The sequence below is a fragment of the Mesoplodon mirus genome, assembly GCF_964341445.2.
Source record: "Mesoplodon mirus genome assembly, chromosome: 3".
Classification (NCBI taxonomy): domain Eukaryota; kingdom Metazoa; phylum Chordata; class Mammalia; order Artiodactyla; family Ziphiidae; genus Mesoplodon; species Mesoplodon mirus.
The window spans coordinates 165604274-165628031 of record NC_138978.1 but is presented as its reverse complement, the minus strand read 5'-3'; the positions used below and the strand labels follow the sequence as shown (position 1 = coordinate 165628031).

Below are 23758 nucleotides of genomic sequence, written 5' to 3'. Positions count from 1 at the left end.
CCCTCTAAGCCCTTCTTCAGCATACTGGGTGAACATTTTGATTGTGAGCTTGCCTTTTTTCTTTAGTAATAAGGTCAGGTCAGGCCCAGCTAATTTATGAACTGTCTCCTGAAAGATTCTGGGTGGGACAAAAATCTGAAGAATTAAGTAGGGTAGAAAGACTGAGTAGAATGCTAACGTTCCACACTCGTATCTCTCATACATGCACGTGTGTGCACACACACACGCAGACACACACACACACACAGGGAACACAGAGGGGGAGAGAGAGAGAGAGAGTGATTTTGGTCATCGGAGCTAATAACTTCCACGGCTTATTGAACATTGTATGTACCAGTCATTGTACTACATGCTTTATATACACTAACTTATAAAATCTTCCAAGGACCCTGTAAGGAAGCTATTATTATCCCCATTTTTCAGATAGGAAAACTGAGAGAAGAAAGATGAGGTGACTTAATAAAAGTCAGAGACATATGAAGAGCCACAGCTGGAGTTTGAGCATTAGTCTCCTGATTCCAAGTCATCTGCTCTTAACCACTTTGCACACCATCTTCCTGATGGGAATTACCCAGTGAAGCCACTAACAACTTGCTGAAGGTCACTGTGACCTCTGACTCTTCCTCTTCATTCAGCGAAAACTGGCAAAGAGAATGTTAATCAGCCTTTCCATTCCAGCCCACATTAGAGGGATGAGGCAAACGCAGGGTTCACCTGTGTAAATTCTGAAGTCATTACGTAGGTCACAACTTGCCAGAAGTTCTGGTAACTCTTTAGTGGATTCAGGTCTTATCACTGCTATGACTTCTGGACAAGGAGCCATGTAAAGAGCTTTGTTTTCTGGAAGAGCAAGAATGATGGGCAGTGATGGATTCGTGGATTCCCAGGTGAGGGTGTGAATGTGTGGACATCCTGTGAGCACTTTTCATGAGACCTGTGAGTTGGACTGACCAGGAACAGGAATGTAACAATATCTAGAAGAATTCTTCAACTAGAAACTTTATGAAGATAGCCAAAGGATTCCTTACAAATGAGAGGTCCTACCCTCTGAAATGGAATTCATACAATTTGTGGCCCTTTTCTGCCAGACTTTTGTCCCACCCAGGCTTTTTTCCCCCACAGGGGCCACATATAGGCCTTTTTTTTTCCATTTAAACTTTAGACTAAGGCTTCAAGCACACACTGCCTTTCACACCACTGGTTCTTGCATGCACTGCTCCTTCTGCCTGGCAGGTCCTTCTCCTTCTCTAACAAACCCATCTTTAAGTGTTCCTTTCCTGATAGCCTTCCTTACGTCCCTCTTTGGGTTCCCACAGGTTAGTCTTCTGGCCTTATTATTGTATTAATATTTGTTTCTACAACAGCAGGACCTAATGTAATGTATGGGTACATACTAGGTGCTTAATGAATATCTGTTGACTGAACATATGAATGGACAAATACAGCCATACCTCGTTTTATTGCTCTTTGCTTTATTATGCTTTGCAGATACTGCATTTTTTACAAATTTAAGGTTTGTGGTAACCCTGCATCGAGCAAGTTCATCAGTGCTGTTTTTCCAACAGCATTTGTTCATTTCGTGTCTCTGCATCACATTTCAGTAATTCTCGCAATATTTCAAATCCTCCACCAGCAAAAGATTATGGCTCACTGAAGTCTCAGATGATGGTTAGCATTGTTTTTAGCAATAAAGTATTTTTAAATTAATACATGTACATTTTTTAGACATAAAAGCTATTGCACACTTAATAGACCACAGTATAGTGTAAACATAACATTTACATGCACTGGGACACCAAAAAATGCCTATGACTTGTTTTATTGTGATATTCACTTTATTGCGGTGGTCTGGAACTAAACCCACAACATCTCTGAGGTATGCTGCAACTGAATGATGAAAGATAATGAAAGCAAGAGATTCCTATTTAAGGTTTCCATGTTTTAGACCCAGTTCACCCCTGCATTTCAGTGTAATCACCAACTCCTCAAACACACCCTGAAGGGAATAGATGTAGAATTATGCAGAATAATGTTAAGGTTTAAATTGCAGGCATTGGAGAAACCTCAGGATGTTTTTAGGTCTGCAGGTAACCTGAGCAGATTTAGTAGGAAGATAGCTCTGTCAGCTGTGTGAAGAATGCATGAGAGGGGCCAAGAGACTGGTAGAAAAGAGGTTAAATGGGGGCTGTTGAAGTGAGAGAGGCTGAGGGTTGTACAGTTTAGGCAATGAGAAATGAAGCAATGGCCCCAAACTTGAGGTAGGGGTTCAGACTTAGGGCCAGGGCATTATCGCACCTGCCAATTTGGAGACCGAAGAGTTAGCAGCAGGAAGATCAAAGATAGAAGTGAGGGGTGGAGCTTTGAAGTAGAATTGACCACATGCTTTTAGGGGTTAGCAGGTTGCTCACTCTGACAGAGAGGCTCTCTTTCACATGGAAGAGGAGCTTTGTAAGTTATAAGCATTTTTATGAGTCAGGGGAAAATGAAAGGTCAAAGCCCATATGTCCGGTGGGCTGATCCTGCTGATTACTATTTCTTGTCCAGTCAAGTGGACTGGGAATGGGCCTCCGGAGGCCTGGTGTGAGCGAGGGTAGAACAACTGTGATCGGCCGTGGACTAGCTATGCCTGGAGTCTGCTGCTCTCCATTTAGGATGTTGGCTTGAGAAACCAGGTCTGCAGTTTGTTAAGAGGAAAGCTGGCCTGGAGTTTGGAAGCACGGATGGTTCTGTCTGGGGTGGAGTAGAGAACCGTCCTTTTAAAATGGTCTAGAAAACTCCGTCCTAAACTTTAATGTGCATAGGAATCACTTGGGGGTCTTGTTAAAATGCAGATTCTGATTGAGTCCGTCTGGGTGGGAACCTGAGATTCTGCATTTCTAAGCTCCCAGGTGGTTTCTGCTCTGGGAACCACACTGTAAGCAGTAAGGGCCTAGAATGTTCTGAGTGAAGAAGCTTTCTAATTTCACTTCAGAAACTGACCACGTGCCCTGCAAAACGCTTAGCCAATTAATGCTTTCGTTTCCTAACCTATGTAATGGAAATAATAATGGGGTCACTCCTTGTCCTTACCTTTCCTCTTTAGGGATATTCTGTGTGGTGAGACTTTGAGATACTCTGTACAAAGGCACAAAGTAAAGGGAAGTAATTTATCTGCAGCTCCATTTCTAGGAACACTAGTGCTTCCAGATTATGACTTAGGGATTGGCATCAGACAGATCACGGTACAGGCATACCTCGGAAATACTGGGGATTTGGTTCCAGACCACGGCAATAAAGCGAATATCACGATAAAGCAAGTCACACGAATCTTTTTTGGTTTCCCAGTGTGCATAAAAGTTATGTTTACACTATACTGTCGTCTATTAAGTGTACAATAGTATTATGTCTTTAAAAACAGTGTACATAATTTAAAAATATTTTATTGCTAAAAAAATGCTAACCATCACCTGAGAACACAGGGTTGCCACAAACCTTCAATTTGTAAAAGGTGCAATACCTGTGAAGTGCAGTAAAGCAAAGCACAATGAAACAGGTATGCCTGTACTGATCCCTGCTCTGCCATTAGGTAAACCTCAGACAAGTTATTTTACTTTTCGAAACCTACTTAGTTCATCTATAAAATAAACATCTATACATTCATTGAACCAACGTTTATTGGCACCTGTTCTGTACCAGACATTATGCTGAGCACTGGGAATATAATAGAAAATAAGGTCTTGCCCTCACCAAGCCCGCATCCCAGTGGGCGAGGCAGGCAACACACAAAACAATTACAGAGTATGCATTCTATGCAAAAATACACAGGTGCTTTAATTAAAAACCAGAAACATTAGAGGTATAAAATAAGGATGCTTTTGGGTGGCAAAAATTATCCTTAGATAAGAATAAGAGCCAGCCAGGAAAAGAACAAAAAGAAAAGCATCACAAGCAGAGAGAATGGTACCAACTTCCTTTGGCAGGAAAGAGCTTGAGTTGTGCTCGGGATTCTAGGTCCGGTGTGGACAAAGCACGCTAAGTAAGATGAATGGGACGTAGGATGAGGTCAGAGAAAGTGTGGCCAACTCATGCGGGACCTCGTGAGTGAGAAAGTTTGGATTTTATTTTTCATGCAACAGGAAGCAATTGAAATGTCCTCAGCAGGAAAATGACATGTTCTGATTTATTTATTTGTTTTTACAAAATATCCCTCTGACTGATGTTTGCAGACTAGGTAGGAAAGGGCCCAGAGGAGAAGTGAAGTCTCTGGTAAGGAGTTGAGAGATAGGAACGTGAGCTAGTGCTCATGGCAGTGGAGATGCAAGAGATATGGGAACAGATGCTGGAGATGTTTGGGAGGTAAAACTAAGAGGACCTACTGATGGATTGAATAAGATCATACTCACTTGGGGAAAAGGTAAGACTGAGACAAAGAGTAGAATCAAGGATGTCTCCTAAGTTTCAAATTTGGGCAACAGTGTAGATGGTGGTATCATTTGCTGAGCTGGGGATGACTACAGAAGAGCATGTGTGGAGAGAAGGGAATCAAGAACCCCTGTAATCACACAGGATGGTTTTTGAGGGTAAAATGATATAGATATATATCCTTCTGTACAATGCGTAGCATTTCGGTGCTCAATATTTTGTTGTTGTTCTGTTATTATTATTATTACTCATGAGGGACGACTCATTGGAGACACCAGATGCCCTTGATCAGTAAAGACATGATAATTCCCTTGGACTCAACAATCATACTTTTATTTTCTCCAATGGAAAATAAATATTACTTTTGAAAACCTTGCAGTGGTGATAGAAGGATGGGGTAGACTCATGTGTGCCTCCAGCAACATCAATCAAACTTTCAGCCAAGTTTTGATTACAAGATCTTTATTTCTGGCAATGATGTAAGAAGTAGAAAGAGCACAGCTGGATTTTCGGCACTAGGTGGATACCACAAGTTCTGGAAATTGGAAAAAGCATCTTCTAACTTGGAAATGGTGGTGATTGCTCTGGAGTAGTTAGAGGGAAAATAAATACAAACCTTCCCCTACCCCCAGACCCTCATGGTACCACTTACAGAGTAAGTTGTCTGGCTGTGACTGTCGTGTTTGGTCTTTGCTAAGCATCCAGCCTTTTGGCCGGTGCTGTTAGGTGGGTGATTTTGCTCTCTGATCTCTACAGCTATGGTTTATTTTTACTAGCATAGGAAAGTAGCATAGATTTTAGTAGTTTGCCAACCTGGCCACATGTTAAGACTGCTGACAAATTTAAAAATATAGAATGTGAGGGCAGTTCCAGGAGATTTAGGCAATCTTGTTTTTTATACAGTTCCTACATGATTTTGATGGGGCTGGTCTACAAATGTCATTTGGAAACCATTGTTGGTGTTTCCAACACCGTGTTGGGGTGTTATGTTATGATTTCAAAACTCTGTGTTCTGTTCTTGCTTTTGCCTTTGACTTGCTAGCTCTGTGACACTGAGCAAGTCACCTCATAGTTATTAATGTGCAGTTTCCTGCCTGTAAAATGAGATATTTTAGCCTCTCTTACTCCCCTGGGATAAAGAAAATACAGGGAGCTGATAGTCCATAAATAGAATATTTCAAGTGAAAGGCACTTGCACTGGACTATCAGAAAAGTCTTGGAATCTCTGTCCTGGTGAGGGCCTGCCTGTGTGCTTGTCTAATATTCAATGCCATGATTCTTTGAAATGCAAACCTGTTCACTTCATGACTTAAAAAGTGTCTCTTAGCTTTTGACTCATACACTTTATGCGAAGGAGTTGGACCATTCTGAATAAACCAATGTTTTCATTAATGATTTTTTAAGGGTGAGAGGTTACTCCTCAAGATCACCAAACTAGAAGAAGTGCAGAGGCAGTTTTGGTACCACTGGGGCTTAAAGTTCTGCCATTGCTATAGGCTTCAGTTCCCTTCAAGGGCCCAATGTGGAAGCCAAATTTCCTGGAGCTGGGAGGAATGCAGGATACCTTGAATTCCTACCACAGTCTCAGTCCCTTTTTGAACAAAGGCCAGAACCAGCCCATGGCACTCAAGTGCCAAGCTCCATACCATGGGATCTCAAGAGTCATTTCCTAAGTGGTTATAGACAGGCATTGACACGGAGCCAGTGACACTGACCAATCAAATGCTTTGCGAGAAATCTGAGGGTTGGGCCTGAACTGTGTCATCTGATTGATTGACATGCGGAAGACAACAACACAACATGCGGAAGATAAGGGAGATGAAACTGTAAGGAGAATCTGTGAGGTTGAGGGGCATAGGAACCCCTGCAGGAAGGAAACAGGATTTCCTAGGGAATCAGCCCTCTCTCCCAGCCTCTCCCCACTCCTTCCTGGAGGGCCTCCTCTGGGGTCCAGGGGCACCCATGTGCACTGTGTTGCTTCCCTTGCCCCCTTACAGCCTCCTCCCTCCCTTATCACCAATATGACTGGTGATTTGCAGTGCAGGGCCTGTCACATTACCTGGGTACCACCCGCAACAGCCAACTCACTCTTCCCCAGCCAAGTTTGATCTCTCTACCCTCATCCCTGAGGTTATTAAACTGGCAAGGAAATATATGAAATCGGCATTCTTGAATGGCTCTCCACTCTGGGCAAGAAAAGGGAGGACTGTTTCCATGGCTGAAGTGTTCCAACCAATTCAGAGAAAAATACCACATGAAGTCAAAATATTGTTGTCCTGGCCAAGCAAGGGTTTTCCTTTATGACCATGCTGACATGCAAGGTTTACAGCCTTGCCTCTCCCCTGGTGTCAGTGGTATTGCCCGCTCTCTCCAGCTGGGGAATGACAGTTCAGCCGAGGTAGGGGAAGGATTTCATCTGTGGGAGGTGATAGAAAGGAGAGAGTCCCTGGGAGAATATAAACTCTGTAGTGTGAAAAAAGAGTAGGCTATCCAGCCTAGGAGAGGGACAAAAATGAGCTTCGTTATAGTAAAAAGAACTGCATACGCTGCCTTGAAAATCAATCAGAGAAGACATTTTTAAATGTCATCTTCCAGGAATAAAGGCGCAGACGCAAAGAATGGACTTGAGGACACGGGGAGGGGGAAGGGTAAGCTGGGACGAAGTGAGAGAGTGGCATGGACATATATACACTACCAAACGTAAAATAGATAGCTAGTGGGAAGCAGCTGCATCGCACAGGGAGATCAGCTCGGTGCTTTGTGTCCACCTAGAGGGTTGGGTTAGGGAGGGTGGGAGGGAGACGCAAGAGGGAGGGGGATATGGGGATATATGTATACATATAGCTGATTCACTTTGTTATACAGCAGAAACTAACACAACATTGTAAAGCAATTATACTCCAATAAAGATGTTAAATAAATAAATAAATAAAATGTCATCTTCCTTTAGGGAAAGGAGCCTTATACTAAAGAGTACACAGTGTGTGATTTCATTTATATAAAGTTTAAGAACAGGCAAAATGAATCTAAGCTGATGAAAGTCAGAAGAGTGTGGGTTGCAGGGATGTGGGAAGGTTCAACTGGGAAGAGGGATTTCTAAGGGGGCTGGAAATTCTCTGTACCTTGATCTGAGTGGTGATCACCCAGGTGTATTCACATGTAAAAATTTCTTGAGCTATATATTGAGTTGTGCAATTTTCTATACATAATTTAGTACTCAATGCAAACATTTCAAATGAATCTTCTTTTTTTGGTCACACTTATAAATGTGGCATCTAGATAAAGGGCTGTTCAGTAGGATAGAGACATTACTGATATTCAAGGTGGATTGTATAGCATAAGGGGTGCAGCTGAACCTGACCCAGGAAGGACCACAGGCTTCGGCAGCAGGATGACCTGGGTCCAAGTCCTCTCTGCAGCTTTTACTGTGGATCTTTGAGCTAGCTTTAAATCTCTCAGGCTCAGTTTCCTTCTCTGAAATGTGGATAATAATATTTACCTTTAAATGCTGTTTGGGGGATTCAGTGAAATAATGTATGTAGGTGTCTTTCCAAACACCTGAAATACAGCTCAAAAATAGTATTTATTATTAACAGATAGTAGATATATGTCCACATAAACTATGATGCTAAAGAATTCCAGTCATAAAATCAGATTTCTATCCTAAAATATTACTGGGAATAAAGGTATGAATCTAAATAACTATTTAATAATAAGTTAAACACTCCTTCATGAATATCTAAGTGGATATTGTTAAAATATGTTAAACTATTAAAATTTATTTAAATTTTTTGAAATCAACTGCATTCTGTGCTGTAGGATCTTGGTCAAATTATTTAACATCTCTGAGTATGTTTATCTATAAAATGGGAATGATAATACTACTTCATTAGGGATATTCTGATGGTTCACTTTGTTAAAATATATAATGTGCTATGCAGTGTGCCTAACACACTGTGAATTTTGGTTAAATAATTCAATTTGGCACATATTTGATTAATGCCTAATATAAGACAGATTTTTTTTTTAGTTCTTGGGAATTAAAAGCAAGAATAAAACACAATCCTTGCCTTCAGGCAGCTTCCAACCTAGTGGGAAAGGCAGACATGTACACATGTATAAAATAATGTGATAAATGTTGTACTCGTGTAATATTAGAATACTGGAGAAGCATGCAGGGGTCATTGCATAAAAGTATGATAGTCCATTAAACGTGTGTAGATGGTGGGCATATTTAAATTTAAAAAGAACATCGTGATACTGGAAAATAAAAATTTAAGGCCACCATGTGGTTGAATCAGGGGTCAGAGGATTATTTCTGTTTTAGCATCACAAGCTTATCTTATGTTCTGAATCAGAAGTGGATGCATTAAAACAGCAAAATGGACAGCACCTTCAGTTTGGCAGTGAGTTAGAAGGGGAATGGGATGGAGTCTGCAGCAGCAGTACCTAATTCTGTTGACTACTGTCCACCACAAATGCAGTCTCTTTGGTTGGAGACCACACCTGTGCATGCGAAGGAAGGGCAGTTCTTCCAGGACACTGTTGAGTCGTGTCTACTCAGAGAATCCCACGAAAGCTATGAATGCTTTCCAGGAAAAAAATGGCCTTGTAAGCAAACAAAATGGCCACAGTAATTTCCAGTGAGGCTCTTGCCCTTCTGAAGTTCAGGGTAAGAGCCTCTGTTTTAAGAAGACCCCTACTGCTGTATCTTCTCCCCTCTTTGGAGAACCAATAAATATTGGCAGCTTCATTGATTACATTACCATATTAACACTGATGATCCTCAGATGACTTCTGGATAGTCCCCTGAGTGTGTGATAATCATTTCTGTACTCCATCCTATCAGGTATTTCCAAGTGCCCTTGGGTGTGAGACTGCTCCAAGATGAAGAGCTTAATGAAAACCCAACTGAAAAAGTCTAGATGCTGCTCTGATGGTTATAAAAACTCTCTGGAGAGTAATATTACAAAATATTACTATATAGCAGCTTATGTGATCACTGCTATTACGTGCACATTACTATTTTTACTTCCATGACTTAGAAATTAGACTAGAGAGGTATGACGTTTGGCTAAGGAGACCCAACTGCCCCTGTCTATTTGCTAATCCTTAGCCCATGTTACTGAGGGTCCAGTCTTCTCCCATAACCTCCTTGAGGGATTTTGATGGGCTATTTTGCTTTATGTCTTATCAGCAAATTCCTGAAGATCCAGTGCCTGGAAGATGGAATCTGGGAGCAAGGCAGCTGCGTCCCAGTGGTGTGTGAGCCCCCCTCTCCTGTCTTTGAAGGCATGTATGAATGCACCAACGGCTTTGAGCTCGACAGCCAGTGTGTGCTCAACTGTAACGAGGAAACTAAAAGGGTAAGGATGACTTGAACTTTATTTTGGATCAGGCTGTGCTCTAGTCTTGGTGACCAATCCAAGAATGTTCTGTAGAAATGATCTAAATGAATTGCAATAGGCAGGGCCTTACCAAGCTGGGATTCTAACCAGGGGTGTTGATATTATTTGATAGGGAATTCAGAAGAGACCACGTTTTTGGAATACTCTTTGCTGATTTCAGAACTTCCTCTTGGATAAGAACAACCTGATGGGTTGGGTACCTGGGTAAATTGCAAAAATGCTGGGATTCTGATTTGGCAGTGTGATTTCCTCTGATCTAACTTGGCTAGAAATGCTGGTATTACACTTTTTAATAGAACAGAGTCCTGAACGGAAACACGAATTCCTCAGCAAAGGCAAAGCCGAATGCGCTGTTTGACTATTATTCTCCCTAGGATTTTGGCGTGAGAGGTCTCAAGCAGCAACCACAGTCTTATCACTGTTATGTGACTAAAATCAATTTTATTTTAGAATCTTTTCAAGTACCACACACATACACGAGACAGGAAGTTAAGCAGACTTCCTAGGCAAAGATCAATGACCTTGACTGCTCTGCTAGAGCATGCCTTTATCTCAGTGTCCAGTACTCCAAGGTAAATACTGCAGGACAGATTTGAGAAGAATACTCTATGAAATGAGACCCCTTAGAACTCAACACATCTATTTGCACTGATTGTTTAAGGAGTCAAGGAGTTGGCCAGATGAAGGGAGAGTTATTGTAATTCTAAAATCTTACTGTCTTGGGGTTTGTGAGTTAGTGCTACTCTCTGTGTTCTGCCTATAGTATACTTTGTGATTGCTGGGGATGTGAAGCCAAGAGTTACACAAACCAGCATACATGTGGAGAAAGGGACTAGAACTTTTGGTGAGACCAAAAGCATCTATGATGTCTCCATTCAAGCAGAAAGGCAAAAAGCACCTCCAGAAAAATTATGAATTAGTTTTACAGGCTCAAACTCATATTGAAAAAAATCTGACATTTGCCACAAGCAGCATCTGTGGGATAGTATTAATGGATCAATGCAAAACAACACCATCGGGGAAAAAAATTCCAAAAACTATCTCAGAATGCATGGGCTACTGTTGATAGCTCACCGTATCCTTACATCCAAAGGAAAACACACTGTTAATGAATTTTATTAATGACAAAATTGTTCATGATTCCTTCACATCAAAACAGCAAAAACTTGTCTTGACTTTTTCTTTGGTGGGGGGGAGGTGGTGGTCAGAAACAACTTGGTTTATTATCTCAATATTGTCTTTTAGTCCAGGTTCTAGAAGTTGGAGAACACTACCATTTAATCAGACCACCTTTTCCCCCACTCTAAAAGAAGTTAGCAAAACAATAAGGTACATGTGTTTGACTTTTGATATCCTAGCTTCCCATCCTCTGCACGAAGGAGGGACTGTGGACCGAGGAGTTCAAGTTGTGTGAGAACCTGCAAGGGGAATGCCCACCACCCAACTCGGAGCTGAATTTCGTGGAGTACAAGTGTGAACAGGGATACAGGATTGGTATGTTTGGGAAGGGATGCTGACTTCTGCTCCCAAGTAATCCTTAACTAGGACTGGCTGGATCTTGAATCAGATTCATTGTTCTCCCTGGGGAGTGGATAGAAATTCAAGTTGACTCTTAGCTGCTTCAGTAAAAATGAAATTTATGACAAATTTATGTTTTTTTTAATTCCTCCACTCGTGTAATGTTGTTGCCGCTGCTGAGCCATTTGCATAGTGTCTGGTCACGTTACCCACTTCGCAGCAGGCTGAAAAGTGGATTGATTTGTGGCAGGAGTAGTAGTTCTAAGAGGAAAGGTGGAAATGTGTAGACGCACACCACGTATGTGCTGGGCGCCTCCTCCATTCTCTCTGCTGTTGTTACTGGAGCAGAGAGTTCCTGAAAGGAACAATTTGAAATTGCCTTTGCTTGCCTGGCTCAGCAGCCATTCCTTCTGTGCAGGGGATTAGGATCCAGAACCTAGGGGTAACTTCTTAATGTCGTCATTGAAATTAAAAGTCTCTGTGGCCAGGGCCGATTGAAAGTCAAGTTGACTTAAATTTGCTCTGGCTGGACTTAAGCATCATAGAAAAGAGATGCTGTTTGTGGAAAACTTAGTGAGATTAACCTGAAGTTTTGAATTGTACAAGCAAGGAGTAATTTTCCAAGTCATTCTAACATTTGTAATGCCAGTGGTATAATTTGAGTTAATGAGAAAGCTTGTTAGTTTTTGAGAATGTTCTTTACCATCTTCAAGTTGCTCTTTGCACTGAGAAATCTTAAGGTCAGGCAAGGAGTAGCGGAATGCTGAGACCATGCCTCTTGCGTGGTGTCTCATGAGAAAATTCTTATCTCCCCACCCGCTAATTTTTACATTAATATGTCACACACGCATGTATATAGAGTCCTTAAGAGTCATGTAACTCTTTTAGTTATTATACAAGTCAGCAAAAAACATTAATAGAGGTAAGTGTGAGCTGAAAAGAAACTTGGAGATAGATCATCAAAATCTTTAGATGAGGAAATAGAGAACCCTAAGAGTCTACCTTCTTTGAATAGAATTTTAGAAGATACTTAAGACACCACATACAAAGAAATAAAGCAAGATTTGTCTTTAAAAGGCCAACACATGACCAAAATCTCTGCTTCTGATTTCCCCTTGTTTCCTCTTTTAATCACATAGATTTCTTGGCTGCCTGTGTAATGATCTTCAGTCTAGCGGGCATTATAAATCCACCTTCATGATTTCTGGGCCATTTTTTCCCCAGCTAGTAAAGTTCTTAGGTAGTAGATGTTGCAATCATAAGCTTCCAGGAAATCATATGAGCAGAAATGGTATTAAAAGTACTTAAAAGGCATCAACAAATCCGGGTAGACTTTGGCTGGCCAGAGTCCTGGAGTGGGGTATTGGAGGTCTATGAGACCAGGAATTAAATCTTTTATTGCTAAGTCATACAGAGATTCAGGGATTCCAGAGGAGGGGGTATATTGGACTAGAAGGAGAAAGGGCACTTGGGCCAAGGGAGTTAACTTGGGGAAGTGGCTCTTTACTAGTTAGTGTAGGAATATCCCTACAGGTACACAGTAGATGAGTATCGACCCTGCCTATGACCATGTTAATGAGGTGACCTACAACGTAGAAAGCAATTGTTTTTGTACTTCCCTGGTGGCACAGTGGTTAAGAATCCTCCTGCCAATGCAGGGGACATGGGTTCGAGCCCTGGTCCGGGAAGATCCCACATGCTGCGGAGCAACAAAGCCCGTGTGCCGCAACTACTGAGCCTGCGCTCTAGAGCCCGCGAGCCACAACTGCTGAAGCCCACGCGCCTAGAGCCTGTGCTCCACAGCAAGAGAAATCACTGCAATGAGAAGCCCGAGCACCGCAATGAAGAGTAGCCCCCGCTCGCCGCAACTAGAGAAAGCCCATGTGCAGCAATGAAGACCCAGCGCAGCCAAAAATATTAATTAATTAATTAATTTGTTTATTTATTTAAAAAAGAAGTGAGCAGAAAAGAAAAAAACAATTAAAAAAAAAAAAGAAAAATCAAAGCTAATGATTCCAAGATGTAAAAGACTGAGATGTGGGAAGTTCAAGTCTCTTTTGTAAATTTCTGTTCCTTCAGGTGCAGTGTGTTCCCCATCGTGTATAATCCCCCCTAGCGATCCCGTAATCCTTCCTGAGAACGTCACTGCTGACACTCTGGAGCACTGGATGGAACCTGTCAAAGTCCAGGTGAGGAAAAGATCATTTTTATGTGCCAAGGATGTAAGACTGCTGAACAATTCTCAACCGGCAGCAATTCCCTGGAGTAATTTCAGAGGCTTTCAAAGCATCCTTAGAGCAAACAACCGCATGGATCATTCCTAGAGAGAAGGATTGAAAATCAAGAAGAAAAAAGAGAAAAGCTTGAGAAAAAAAGATGACCAATATCCAAAGGAAAGTTTAAAAGATAATATAGAAGGAAGACTCAGAGACCATAAAGAATGATAATACAGGAAGGCAATTGAAAGAGAAAATTACCATTAATAGAAAAATAGGAAGATAAATTAGAAAAGATGAAAATAAAACCGAAAACAGGGAGAGAATGACTAGAGGAAGTAAGGAAAGTTACCTTTCCTGCCTCCATTTCCTACTCTCTCTAAACCCCAAAATCCTCTCTGGACCCTCTGATATTCAAAGTCAGTCATGAGCAAGATCCATTACATCTCTGAGCTTTCCATTCGTTTTCATCCTCATTTGAAACCCTGAGGATTCTGCCTCCCTGCAGGGCCCACTGGTTCCTACTTTCTCTTTCACACCCCTCCTGTCTCTGGGCCTGGGACAGGAGCAGATGTCCTCCTGTCTCCTCAATGCCACTTCCAAACTCTTCTCCCTGCCTCCTCCCTGAAATCACCCACGTTTGAATCTAATGCCAACAGAATAAAGCACTCACCACCCTCAGTGCAGCTGTCATCTTCTGACCCTCAGTTCACTCCCTTCCCTGATTTTTTAACCACTTTAGCTCCTGGCTCACAGTCACTTTACCTAATATTCCTGGCATAACTCTTACTGATTTCAACATCCACACACTGGGTCCTTCCCACACCTGGGTTCTCAGTTCCATGGCCTCCTTTGACCTTTACCTTCCTGACTTTCCCATATGCTTTCCTTGGCTCACTCTAATCTTGCCACAGTGGCTCTTGGCTAATTCTTGAACACGCCAGGCACACTCCCACCTCAGGACTTTTGCCCCGTGGCTCCCTCTGCCTAGAATGCCCTTCTCCTGGGTATCTTCATGTCTTGCTCCTTTGCTTCCTTCAGAGTTTTACTCAAATGTCAGGAAAGCCTCCTTTGACTACTCTATCTAAAATTTTAACTCCCCTAAAACTTTGTTTCCCTTCCCTCTTTTATGTTTTTCTCCTTAGGACTTATCATGACCATGCATATTATATATTTTACTCATTTATCTTATGTATTAATAAGTCTCTTTCCACCACTAGAATAAAAAGGTCAGTGAGGGATTATTGTTCGCTACTATATCCCCAGATCCTAGAACACTAACTGGTATGTAGTAAGTGTTCAATAAATATTTGTGAAATGAGTAAATGAAAAAGAGAAAGAAAAGGCTATACAGGATATGAATGGAGATGACCTTGTAGTCAGGAAGTTATTTCTTCTTAGAATGGGAGGGTGGGGATATCAGAAAGCCTGAGAGCTTTGTTGCTGTATTAAACTGTCTAATAAACAAAAACCTTGGAAGGCTATTCCCACAGAGTCACCAAGAGATGGACGCTAGAGATATACTACATTTCATTCGGAAACCATTCTCAGATTGCTCCTTTTCCCTCACAGGCTAATTGTGCTGTCTTATTGGCAGGGATGTGTGTTAAAACAGGAGGATCAGGAACAAATACTCTTAAGTATGCTTTGGGGTGGGAGATGGGAGTAGCATGACCCTATTAATTCAGTCAGTCACTCACTCAGCAAACACTTATTGGGGCTTACTATGTGCCCTGGAACTGTGCTAAATGCTGGGAATATGAAAAGGAAAAAAATGAGAGTCCTTCTGTTTACAAGACTTACAATATGCCCACGAAAACAAACATTTATAATAATGCAACATGGGAAATGGCTTGCTTGTGGTAGAAGAGCTGTGGGAACACCCAAGAGGAAGCATCTAATTCTTCTGCTCAGGAGCTTTGGGGAGTTGGGGGAGGATCAACAGACCAGGAAGCTTTCCCTCTGGGTCTTAAACTATGATCGAGGAGAAAATTCTAGAGGATAAGGAATGGTAAGAAGTTCTGTGTATTGCGGTGGTGAGGGGAGGGGAGCTGGGAGCTAGAAGGATGAGATAGGGCAGCGGCAGGTGGATGAGATCCTGTAGGGCATGGCGACCCCTCTTAGGATGTTGAACCCAATGAGAACACGATGCAAGAGGGGGCCCACCACAAGTGGGAGGGCGCTGGGAAGACCGTATGGAGCAGGAAGGAGAAAGCCAGAAAGACACCTTGTCTGGTTCTCCCATCCCAGCCTTTTCTAGACTTCCTGTCCCATTTCCCACAGTCTGTTGTGAAGGTTTAGCTGGAATTACAGTACCTGGAGAAAGAACTTCTGCCTCATGTTCACGGAGTGCCAGATGGTCTAGACCCTTTCTGTCAGTCCCTTGAACTCAACTTCTTATGATGAAAGACTTCTCTTTCTCTATAAGTAGCTAAAGGGGGAAAGGCTTGGGATGTTTACAATCCATTTGTCCCACTTGAGAAATGAACTGCTTCAGGAACCCTTCTACAATCACTTCAGCATCTACCCAACAAGACATCCAATGGACACAATCAATGCATGTAGGGTTTGTCAGGCCAGAGTGCAGGCCTTCCGGTGATGGGGGGTCTCCCACCTCTGCTTTCCAAATGGGACATTCAGAGAAGAGCAGTTCAGTTTTCTTCTTGAAGACAGCAGGGATACCAATAACAGAGACTTGACTATTTCCAAACTGAAAAACAATATCTTCTATTTTATTAAAACCTCCCCTTTCTCAACCATCCTTCGGGGGAGTCATTATTATTTAGTTACCTCTATTCCATAGCGTTTTGTTCATGTTTACATTCCTAGTTCCTTTTTCAGTGCTGGGCAAATTGTAGGTGTCTTATGAATGTTGGTCGAGTAAGCAAAGAAATTGCTGTAACATCATTTTCTACTTTGAAAGTAAATATATATTTTCTCCTCAAACCGGGAGCACTTGCTGCAGCTTCTTACTGCTATGTATAATTATATCCTTGTCAATTTCAAGTTGCCCACCCCAGAAAGAAAATGTAGAATTTATTTTCTTCTTAAACCAAACACCAAATGTTATCATTTGTATCACTGCATTTATCATGACTGTGGTCTAGTCAAGAAAAAGAAGTCAGTGGAAGCAAAGGAAATAATGATGAGGTTATTGCCCTTATGTACCCAGGTCCTCAGAGATGAGATTATGCCCCAACCTTAGATGGTCCTATTTTGTGGCACTCAGTGGCTCTTGAGGGGTGGGAAATCTAAGCTTGTCCTCACAAAGAAGGAGAAATGCCTTATACACCAAAGCAGTTGTATTAAATGAAAGTCTTCTTCGAGTAAAAACCTTGTAACTTACATTGATTTATCTTGAAGGATGTTCCATATTGTACTCAATCTTAAGTTTTGGTGTCCTTCAGAATCACTTGGGCAGTTTGTAAAGGGAGCAGACCTGAGTTCCCCCCTTTAGAGAGACTGCCAATGCCTTGGGGTGTGCATTTTTTAACAAGCACCCCAGGTAATTCCACTGTAATGCTTTGCGAAACACTGCTATTACAAAATAGAATACTGGCAACGTAAATATTTTAAGTACAAGTAAACCTATTTGGAACCTGGCTCATTTGTTTAGTAAATGATGATCTCCTATTTCATGTATACCCTTGCTATCTCCCATACTTCAAATACCTGGTATCTGGCAAGACTACAGAGCAATGGATTAAACTGCATCATTTTCTCTAGTCTGCTTCCAATGACTTCATTCTTTGTAATAAAAATGATATCTTACATTTGGATAACACTTTATTGCTTTCAAAGTTGTGTATATATACATAATATATATATTTTGGAAATTTATAATTTAATTTGAATCTTCTCACAAACCAATAAACTAAGAAAGGAAGATTTTATTATCCTTATTTTACTGACAAATTAGATGTTGTCGGATTATCTGTTCAAGGTTGCACAGCTTTCAAGAAATGGAGAGAGCAGTGCAGCCAACTTTTCTGACTCCAAGTTCAGTGATTTCCCCTGAATCACCCTGTTGGCTGTAGTCTTTTTTCCCCCTGGTGTATGTTTAGGTTAGTTTGCCTATCAAATAGAAAAGAAGTCACTTGCCTCAACTATGAGAACCTCCTCATTCCCACATGTCCCTTCCCTCCCCGTGAAGTCTAACAAAGATAATTTAGAGAGGTATTTCCCTATAATACTGCTTTTCCTTGTTGTGAAAGAGTTTGTTTTTAAAGGACAATGAAGTATACGTTTTAGGTTCCTATAACATTTATGTGCCTGTCTCTGGGGGTTCTACTGGTTTTTATTCCTGAACATGATACCTGACTCCTAGAATAATATACTTTTCATTAAAGGAAGAATTTCTGAGGATTTAGGTAGTCTGGGGTTTTGATGAAAAACAACTCAAAGTGGCAATTGTCAAAAGAAGAGTGAGATCCTCCTGGGTTCAAATACTCTATGACTAACCCCTTGGAGCCTCTGTCTGCTCATCAGCAAGAATGAGGATGGTATTATCTATCTTGAAGTGTTGTTATAAAAATTCAAAATAACACTTTTGCAATGTCTTGCACAGTTTCTAGCACATAGTTCTGAATTATGTAAAAATGGAATTTAAGTTCACTTAGTACAAATCTTATCTTTGGAAATTTCCAGCCTCTCTGAAAAGATATCACCTGCTATCTATAAGAAAGAAAAATATTGTTCTATAAGTTCTATGCTTTGCTTGTTAGTGTGTGTAGATAGAGGTGTGTAGGTCATTTGTTTTTTCTGTGCCTTTTACCAGTGGGGCTGGGAAGACAATTAATGGCCATTCAGTGCTTCCTATTAGACACCTCTGACTGAAGAAGCAATTTCTAATGGCTCTGGTTATGAGACTGAGAAGAGAGTAAGGATGAATATATACTATTATTTCTAAATGTTTCAAGGGCGTGCTGGCTGTAGGAAACATGAAATAAGAGTTTCAAATTCCCAAATGGACTTTCTGGGCCTTTGTTGTTGTAATGGCATTTTCCTCCTTCACCTAGTGCACCCAGGGATTTAGACCTTTCTATGGTGATGGCATCAGCAGAGACATATCCCTACAAAAGAGAGGATGCCAAACAAAAGGGCTTCTTGGCTGTCAAATAAATCCCTGCTAGTCAGGGTGACTGAGCAGTGGAAACTGGCAGCTGGGACAGACAGGAGATAACCAACTGCCCAATCAGTACCATTGGTCATATCTAGGGGGTCTGAGCTGAGGGTGTAGGAAGAGCTCCCCATGCACTTCCGCTGAGAGCATTTAGTGTTTTTCTCATCCCTGCTTTTCCTCTTCTTCATTTTCCGCTTTTTTCCCCTTTTTCTGTCATTCTAACACCAAACTGTAAGAGTCTTGGGTGTAGGAATTATGTCTTCCTCAGTGCATGATTCATTTCACCCGTTGCTCAGAGCGAGGTTGCTGTGTGAAACCAAAGAGCTTGAAGAAGACAATGCCTCCCACCTCCACAGAGCCATTTCTCATGGCAAACCTTTGGATTTTTCCAGAAAGCCTATGTAAGATTGATTTTTTATTATTGTCCTTAACCACTGTGTCTAGAGAATGTTTTATTATATCTTGCGACTTTCCTGTTTAAAATAGGAAAATGGACATTTTGACTTACATTATAAAGCAGTGGTCTTTTGAGAACCAGATTTCATGGAGAGATTTTTTTTTTTTGCACATAATGCAATTGTTTGCATGTAAATGAGTTTTTCTAAACTGTATTTGAAAATGTTTCTTTCTGAAATACAAAAGTATCCATCATAACATCTCATTTCCCCTATTAGTCTGCTTCATAAATTCAGTTTTCCCAGATTGCATAATCCTTTTTTTCTTTTTTTTTTTTTTTAGTATATCCTAATTAGGAATTAGTGAGGTCCAAATTAATGAGATTTTCCTGTGGCTACACACGTTAGGTTTGCAAAGTTCTCAACACTGCATGGAGTCCCTCTCTCAACTCCCCAGCTCTTCAACAGAATTGCTCAGTCAAAACAAACCTTACAATTTCTGACTTTGTTTTCCCAAGTTGGTCCCCAAAGGATTAATAATTCCTTAAATAAAACCAAAATGTTTTAAGAGGAAGAGAAAAGCAGGAGGAAAAAAGGAAGATAATAGCCTCCAGAAGTCACAGTTTCCCACTATCTGGTCTCACCCTCCAGTCTGTCCCCTCATCTCCTAATCCTCCCCCCACCCCGAGTGTCCTCTTGATGGGTGCAATTGTGTGTAACAGCTCCAATGACACTTGCCACACATCACGGGAGAACAAATCCCTCAGACATGAGTCATGAAAAAATCTTCTTTTTCATCTGTTTAAAACGTGGCATTGTTCCCTCTCTGCTTGAGTAAGTCTCAGGCATCAATTCCCTCTTCTCTAGAGAAGAGTAGACAAGAGTGTCTTGGAGGATGGGGGAAGAATAACCACAAAGTATATTGCAGGGTAATGTGCTATGGTCCAAATAAATATGCAAAATAGTGCTGTATTTTATTTAGGGCTGCATACATACATGGTAATAAGGAGATCATCACAAACCTGGGCAAGGAGCAGAACTTTGTGATCTGATGTGACGAGTAGCCCATTCTGTCAAGTAACTATTCCTGATAAAAAACAATTGAGCAATTTTGTATTAGACCTTAATGTTGGCTAACCATCAGTCTTGTGACCTTTAACAACACATTTAACCAGGCAACAGCCTTCATACAGCCCTATGACCATCCTAATAACCCTTAACTGGTTTTCTTTCCCTCTTTCCTCCCTCCCTTCTCTCTCTCTCTCTCTCTCTCTCTCTCTCTCTCCCTTCCTTTCTCCCCCACCCCATCTTCTCCTTTCCCATCTCTGCTCTCCCTTTGTTCTTCCTTTCTCCTCTTTTTTCCCTTGCTTTTTTAAAAAAATTAAAATAGTCCAACCAAGAGGAAATCTTTAAACTGGTTTTCTCATGAACTTTTTCTTTTTGAAAAGTTTAAAACAAATCCTTGGCCCTTAGTTTTCACAATTGATTCATCTGAGAAGTGGCTTGCTAATAGTATAACAACTATAGTTATAATTATATACAAATGTATAGAAATAATAATTTTAAAATTCAGAATAGTTGTTACTAATAGGGAGGATGGAAGGAGAATGATGTTGGAGGGACATATATAGGGACATTAATTGAATCTCTAGTGACAAACTCTGGAAGCAGATAAAACAAAGTGTTATGATTTGATAAAGCTGAGCAGAGGATATAAGGTTGTTTTTTCAATTATTCTCAAATGTAATATATTCTTTTCAAATGTAATATATAGGATTATAATTTGTCAAAAACATTCCAGAAAATAAGAAAATCATATTGAACTGTTAAACGATAAACTGAGGCATATTAAATATTTTAAGAGTTTATCTGAGCAAAAATCAATTCAAATCGGGTAGTGCCAAACTGGGTTTAGGAGTGCTCCACCAACGGCAGCTGGGGAGAGACTTGATTATAGAGAAACGGCAGAAGCAAAGTAAGGGAATTATTGATTGGTTATAGCTTAAAGCCAAGTTGGTTGTTCCTGATTGATTGCCCTTTGGTTTCAATTTCATAACCTTGAGACATTGACAGGCTTAGATTCTGGTTTGCTTCCACAGGCCGCCGTGGCATTAGAGCCACCTCAGTGTAATGGCCTCCTTGTTTAATTAATTTAACACACCTCACCAGGAGCTAGCACTTCTATGCCAACTTCTCACTAGTTTTCCTCCCATTTCACTTTCCTCTTTCACCTCACTACCACAAATGTGCCCATAAAATGTAGGATCTGAAAAACATTTGAAATTTTCCTCCAATTTTGATCAGTAAGTAGTTATTCAGTTAATTCTATATGCCGATCTTTTCATATGAGATGAGTGACTTTCATAGGCCAAAAGATAAAGAAGAAACCTAAAGGTACAACAACCTATTTAACGGTTGACAAGTACTTGTTGAACATTGTCTCTCTCTAAGTCACTGAAATAAGATGTGTGAGTGGGAGACAGTCCCTATTCTCAAGGATTTTGCAGTCTAGGAAGGTATATGACACAGGTACCAGAAACTTTTGTAATCTGTACAGAGATCAAGGAGGTTGCCAGTCTGAATTAGTCTTAAGACTGAATTATAGAATATTAAAAAATTCATTGAGATGGGTATTGTCAATTCCACTATCATGAGTTTATTGAACAGATGTAGTTGCACATGTATGAAATGATTTATACATAAGCTTTGTTTGTTAGAGCAAAAGACTGAAAATGACTTGAATATCCATTAATATGGGTCTGATTAAGTAAATTAAGGTACATCCATGAAATGGAATAATATGCAATCAATAGAATGCAGCAACCCTTATACCATAAAATGAACAGAACACCAAGAAATGTTATGAAGTGAAATAAAGTTAGACAATCAAACAACAATAAACTAAAGCACTAAATAAAATTATAGTATTTCATACTTTATGTGAGGAAATAAATAATTTTATATACATATGTATATTCATAGACCATCTGTAATGACATAAAAAAGAACTAACAATAGTATGCAGGAAATTGAGTAGTTGGGGAGATTGTGTATCCTTTTATGCTTTTTAGATTTTATACTGTGAACATGTATCACATAATAATAAAATTAAATTACAAAACAATACAAAGATGTAGGGGAGCTCCCTGGTGGCCTAGTGGTTAGGATTCCGGGCTTGTGGCCCAGGTTCAATCCCTGGTTAGGGAACTGAGATCTCGCAAGCCACGTGATGTGGCCACAAAAGACAAAAACAAAAACAAAGGTGTAAAAAATAAATTGGAAATAATAAGAGAAAAGAGCACTGGAGAATGTATATGTATAGCTGATTCACTTTGTTATAAAGCAGAAACTAACACACCATTGTAAAGCAATTGTACTCCAATAAAGATGTTAAAATATATATATATATATAAAATAAAATGAAGGCCCACTACTGATGCAGAGTAGAGATGTAGAGGCTAGTACTACAAATGGAACAGTGATGAAAAAAAGACTGGAAAGACAGATATCACAAATTTCACAATAAATGGTAATTGCCGTTTGCTTCAGCAGAGCAAAATGAAGAAGCTGTTATGTGAAAAAAAAGGCACATGTATTGTTTCCATCATATAACTATTGAGTAGCATTTCCTAAAGTGAGTTCCACAGAACATTAATCTGGAGAGAGGTTCACAAAAGAAAACCAAAAGGGTCTGTGGTTAAAAAAAAAAAAAAAAAAAAAAAAAAGCACTGGAGAAAAAGAATTAAAAGTAAATACAGACAGATTCTTTTCCTTTCTTTTAGGTTTTTTTTTCTTTTGTTTGTTTTTTTCTTTTGCAATGTATTTTTAGAATTTCTCAAGTATTAGAAGATCAACACTCCTGCATGTATAAAGGTGGTAGATGGAGTAGAAGGTATGAAGAGCATAAGAGAAACTGGTCCAGTCAGTTCAGAGTGTTCTGGCAAGTTCTGGCTATGGTCGTCATGTGAGGGTGCTGAGGCTAAGCTCCCCTTCATGTGGAGGAATTGATGTACTTCCAGCTACCTCCCCCCCATAGACTTTGAGTTCTTTGAGGGCAGTGACAGGATTGGTGGATCTTCAGATCCCTCTTGCTCCCTGAGGAAACTGGGTCATAGTGAGTGCTACATTTAGTCTGAATTGAATGACTGACTGACTAGGGTGGGGACTGGGGGTCCTTAGTGGATTCAGTGTATGAGAAGGAATAAAGTTGCCATGTATTTGCATTTCAAGGGTTCAAGTTACTGCATTTTGCCATTACCATTATCTGGTAACAAAACATTCAGAAAAAAAAAAAAAATCCAGAAAGTTCCAAAAAGCAAAAGTTGAATTTGCTGCTTTCAGGCAACTATTTCCATAGCATTTACATTGTATTTACAGCTATCTCCATAGCTTTTACATTGTATTAGGTATTATAAGTAATCTAGAGATGATTTAAAGTATAAATAGGATGTTATACGCAAATAGTATGTTATTTTATATAAGGGATTGAGGAGCCTTGGATTTTGGCATCCGCGGGGGTCCTGGAACCAACCCCCTGTGGATATCAAGGAATGACTGTATATATTTGATAATTCTTTTTTTTTAGTGCTATGAAAATTATTTTTTATTTATTTTTTAACATCTTTATTGGAGTATAATTGCTTTACAATAGTGTGTTAGTTTCTGCTTTATAACAAAGTGAATCAGTTATACATATAC

The 23758-nt window shown here is 40.3% G+C and overlaps 1 protein-coding gene across 1 annotated transcript in view; it reads left to right on the top strand.

Moving 5' to 3' along the window:
• PAPPA2 (pappalysin 2) overlaps positions 1 to 23758 on the top strand; it is a gene marked incomplete at both ends in the record, with an annotated part of 309213 nt that overhangs the window by 246351 nt on the left and 39104 nt on the right. Inside the window, 3 exons of the mRNA XM_082613770.1 lie at positions 9599 to 9767; positions 11168 to 11303; positions 13407 to 13516. Coding sequence (XP_082469896.1) covers positions 9599 to 9767; positions 11168 to 11303; positions 13407 to 13516 — 415 coding nt within the window. The remainder of the gene's footprint in view (positions 1 to 9598; positions 9768 to 11167; positions 11304 to 13406; positions 13517 to 23758) is intronic.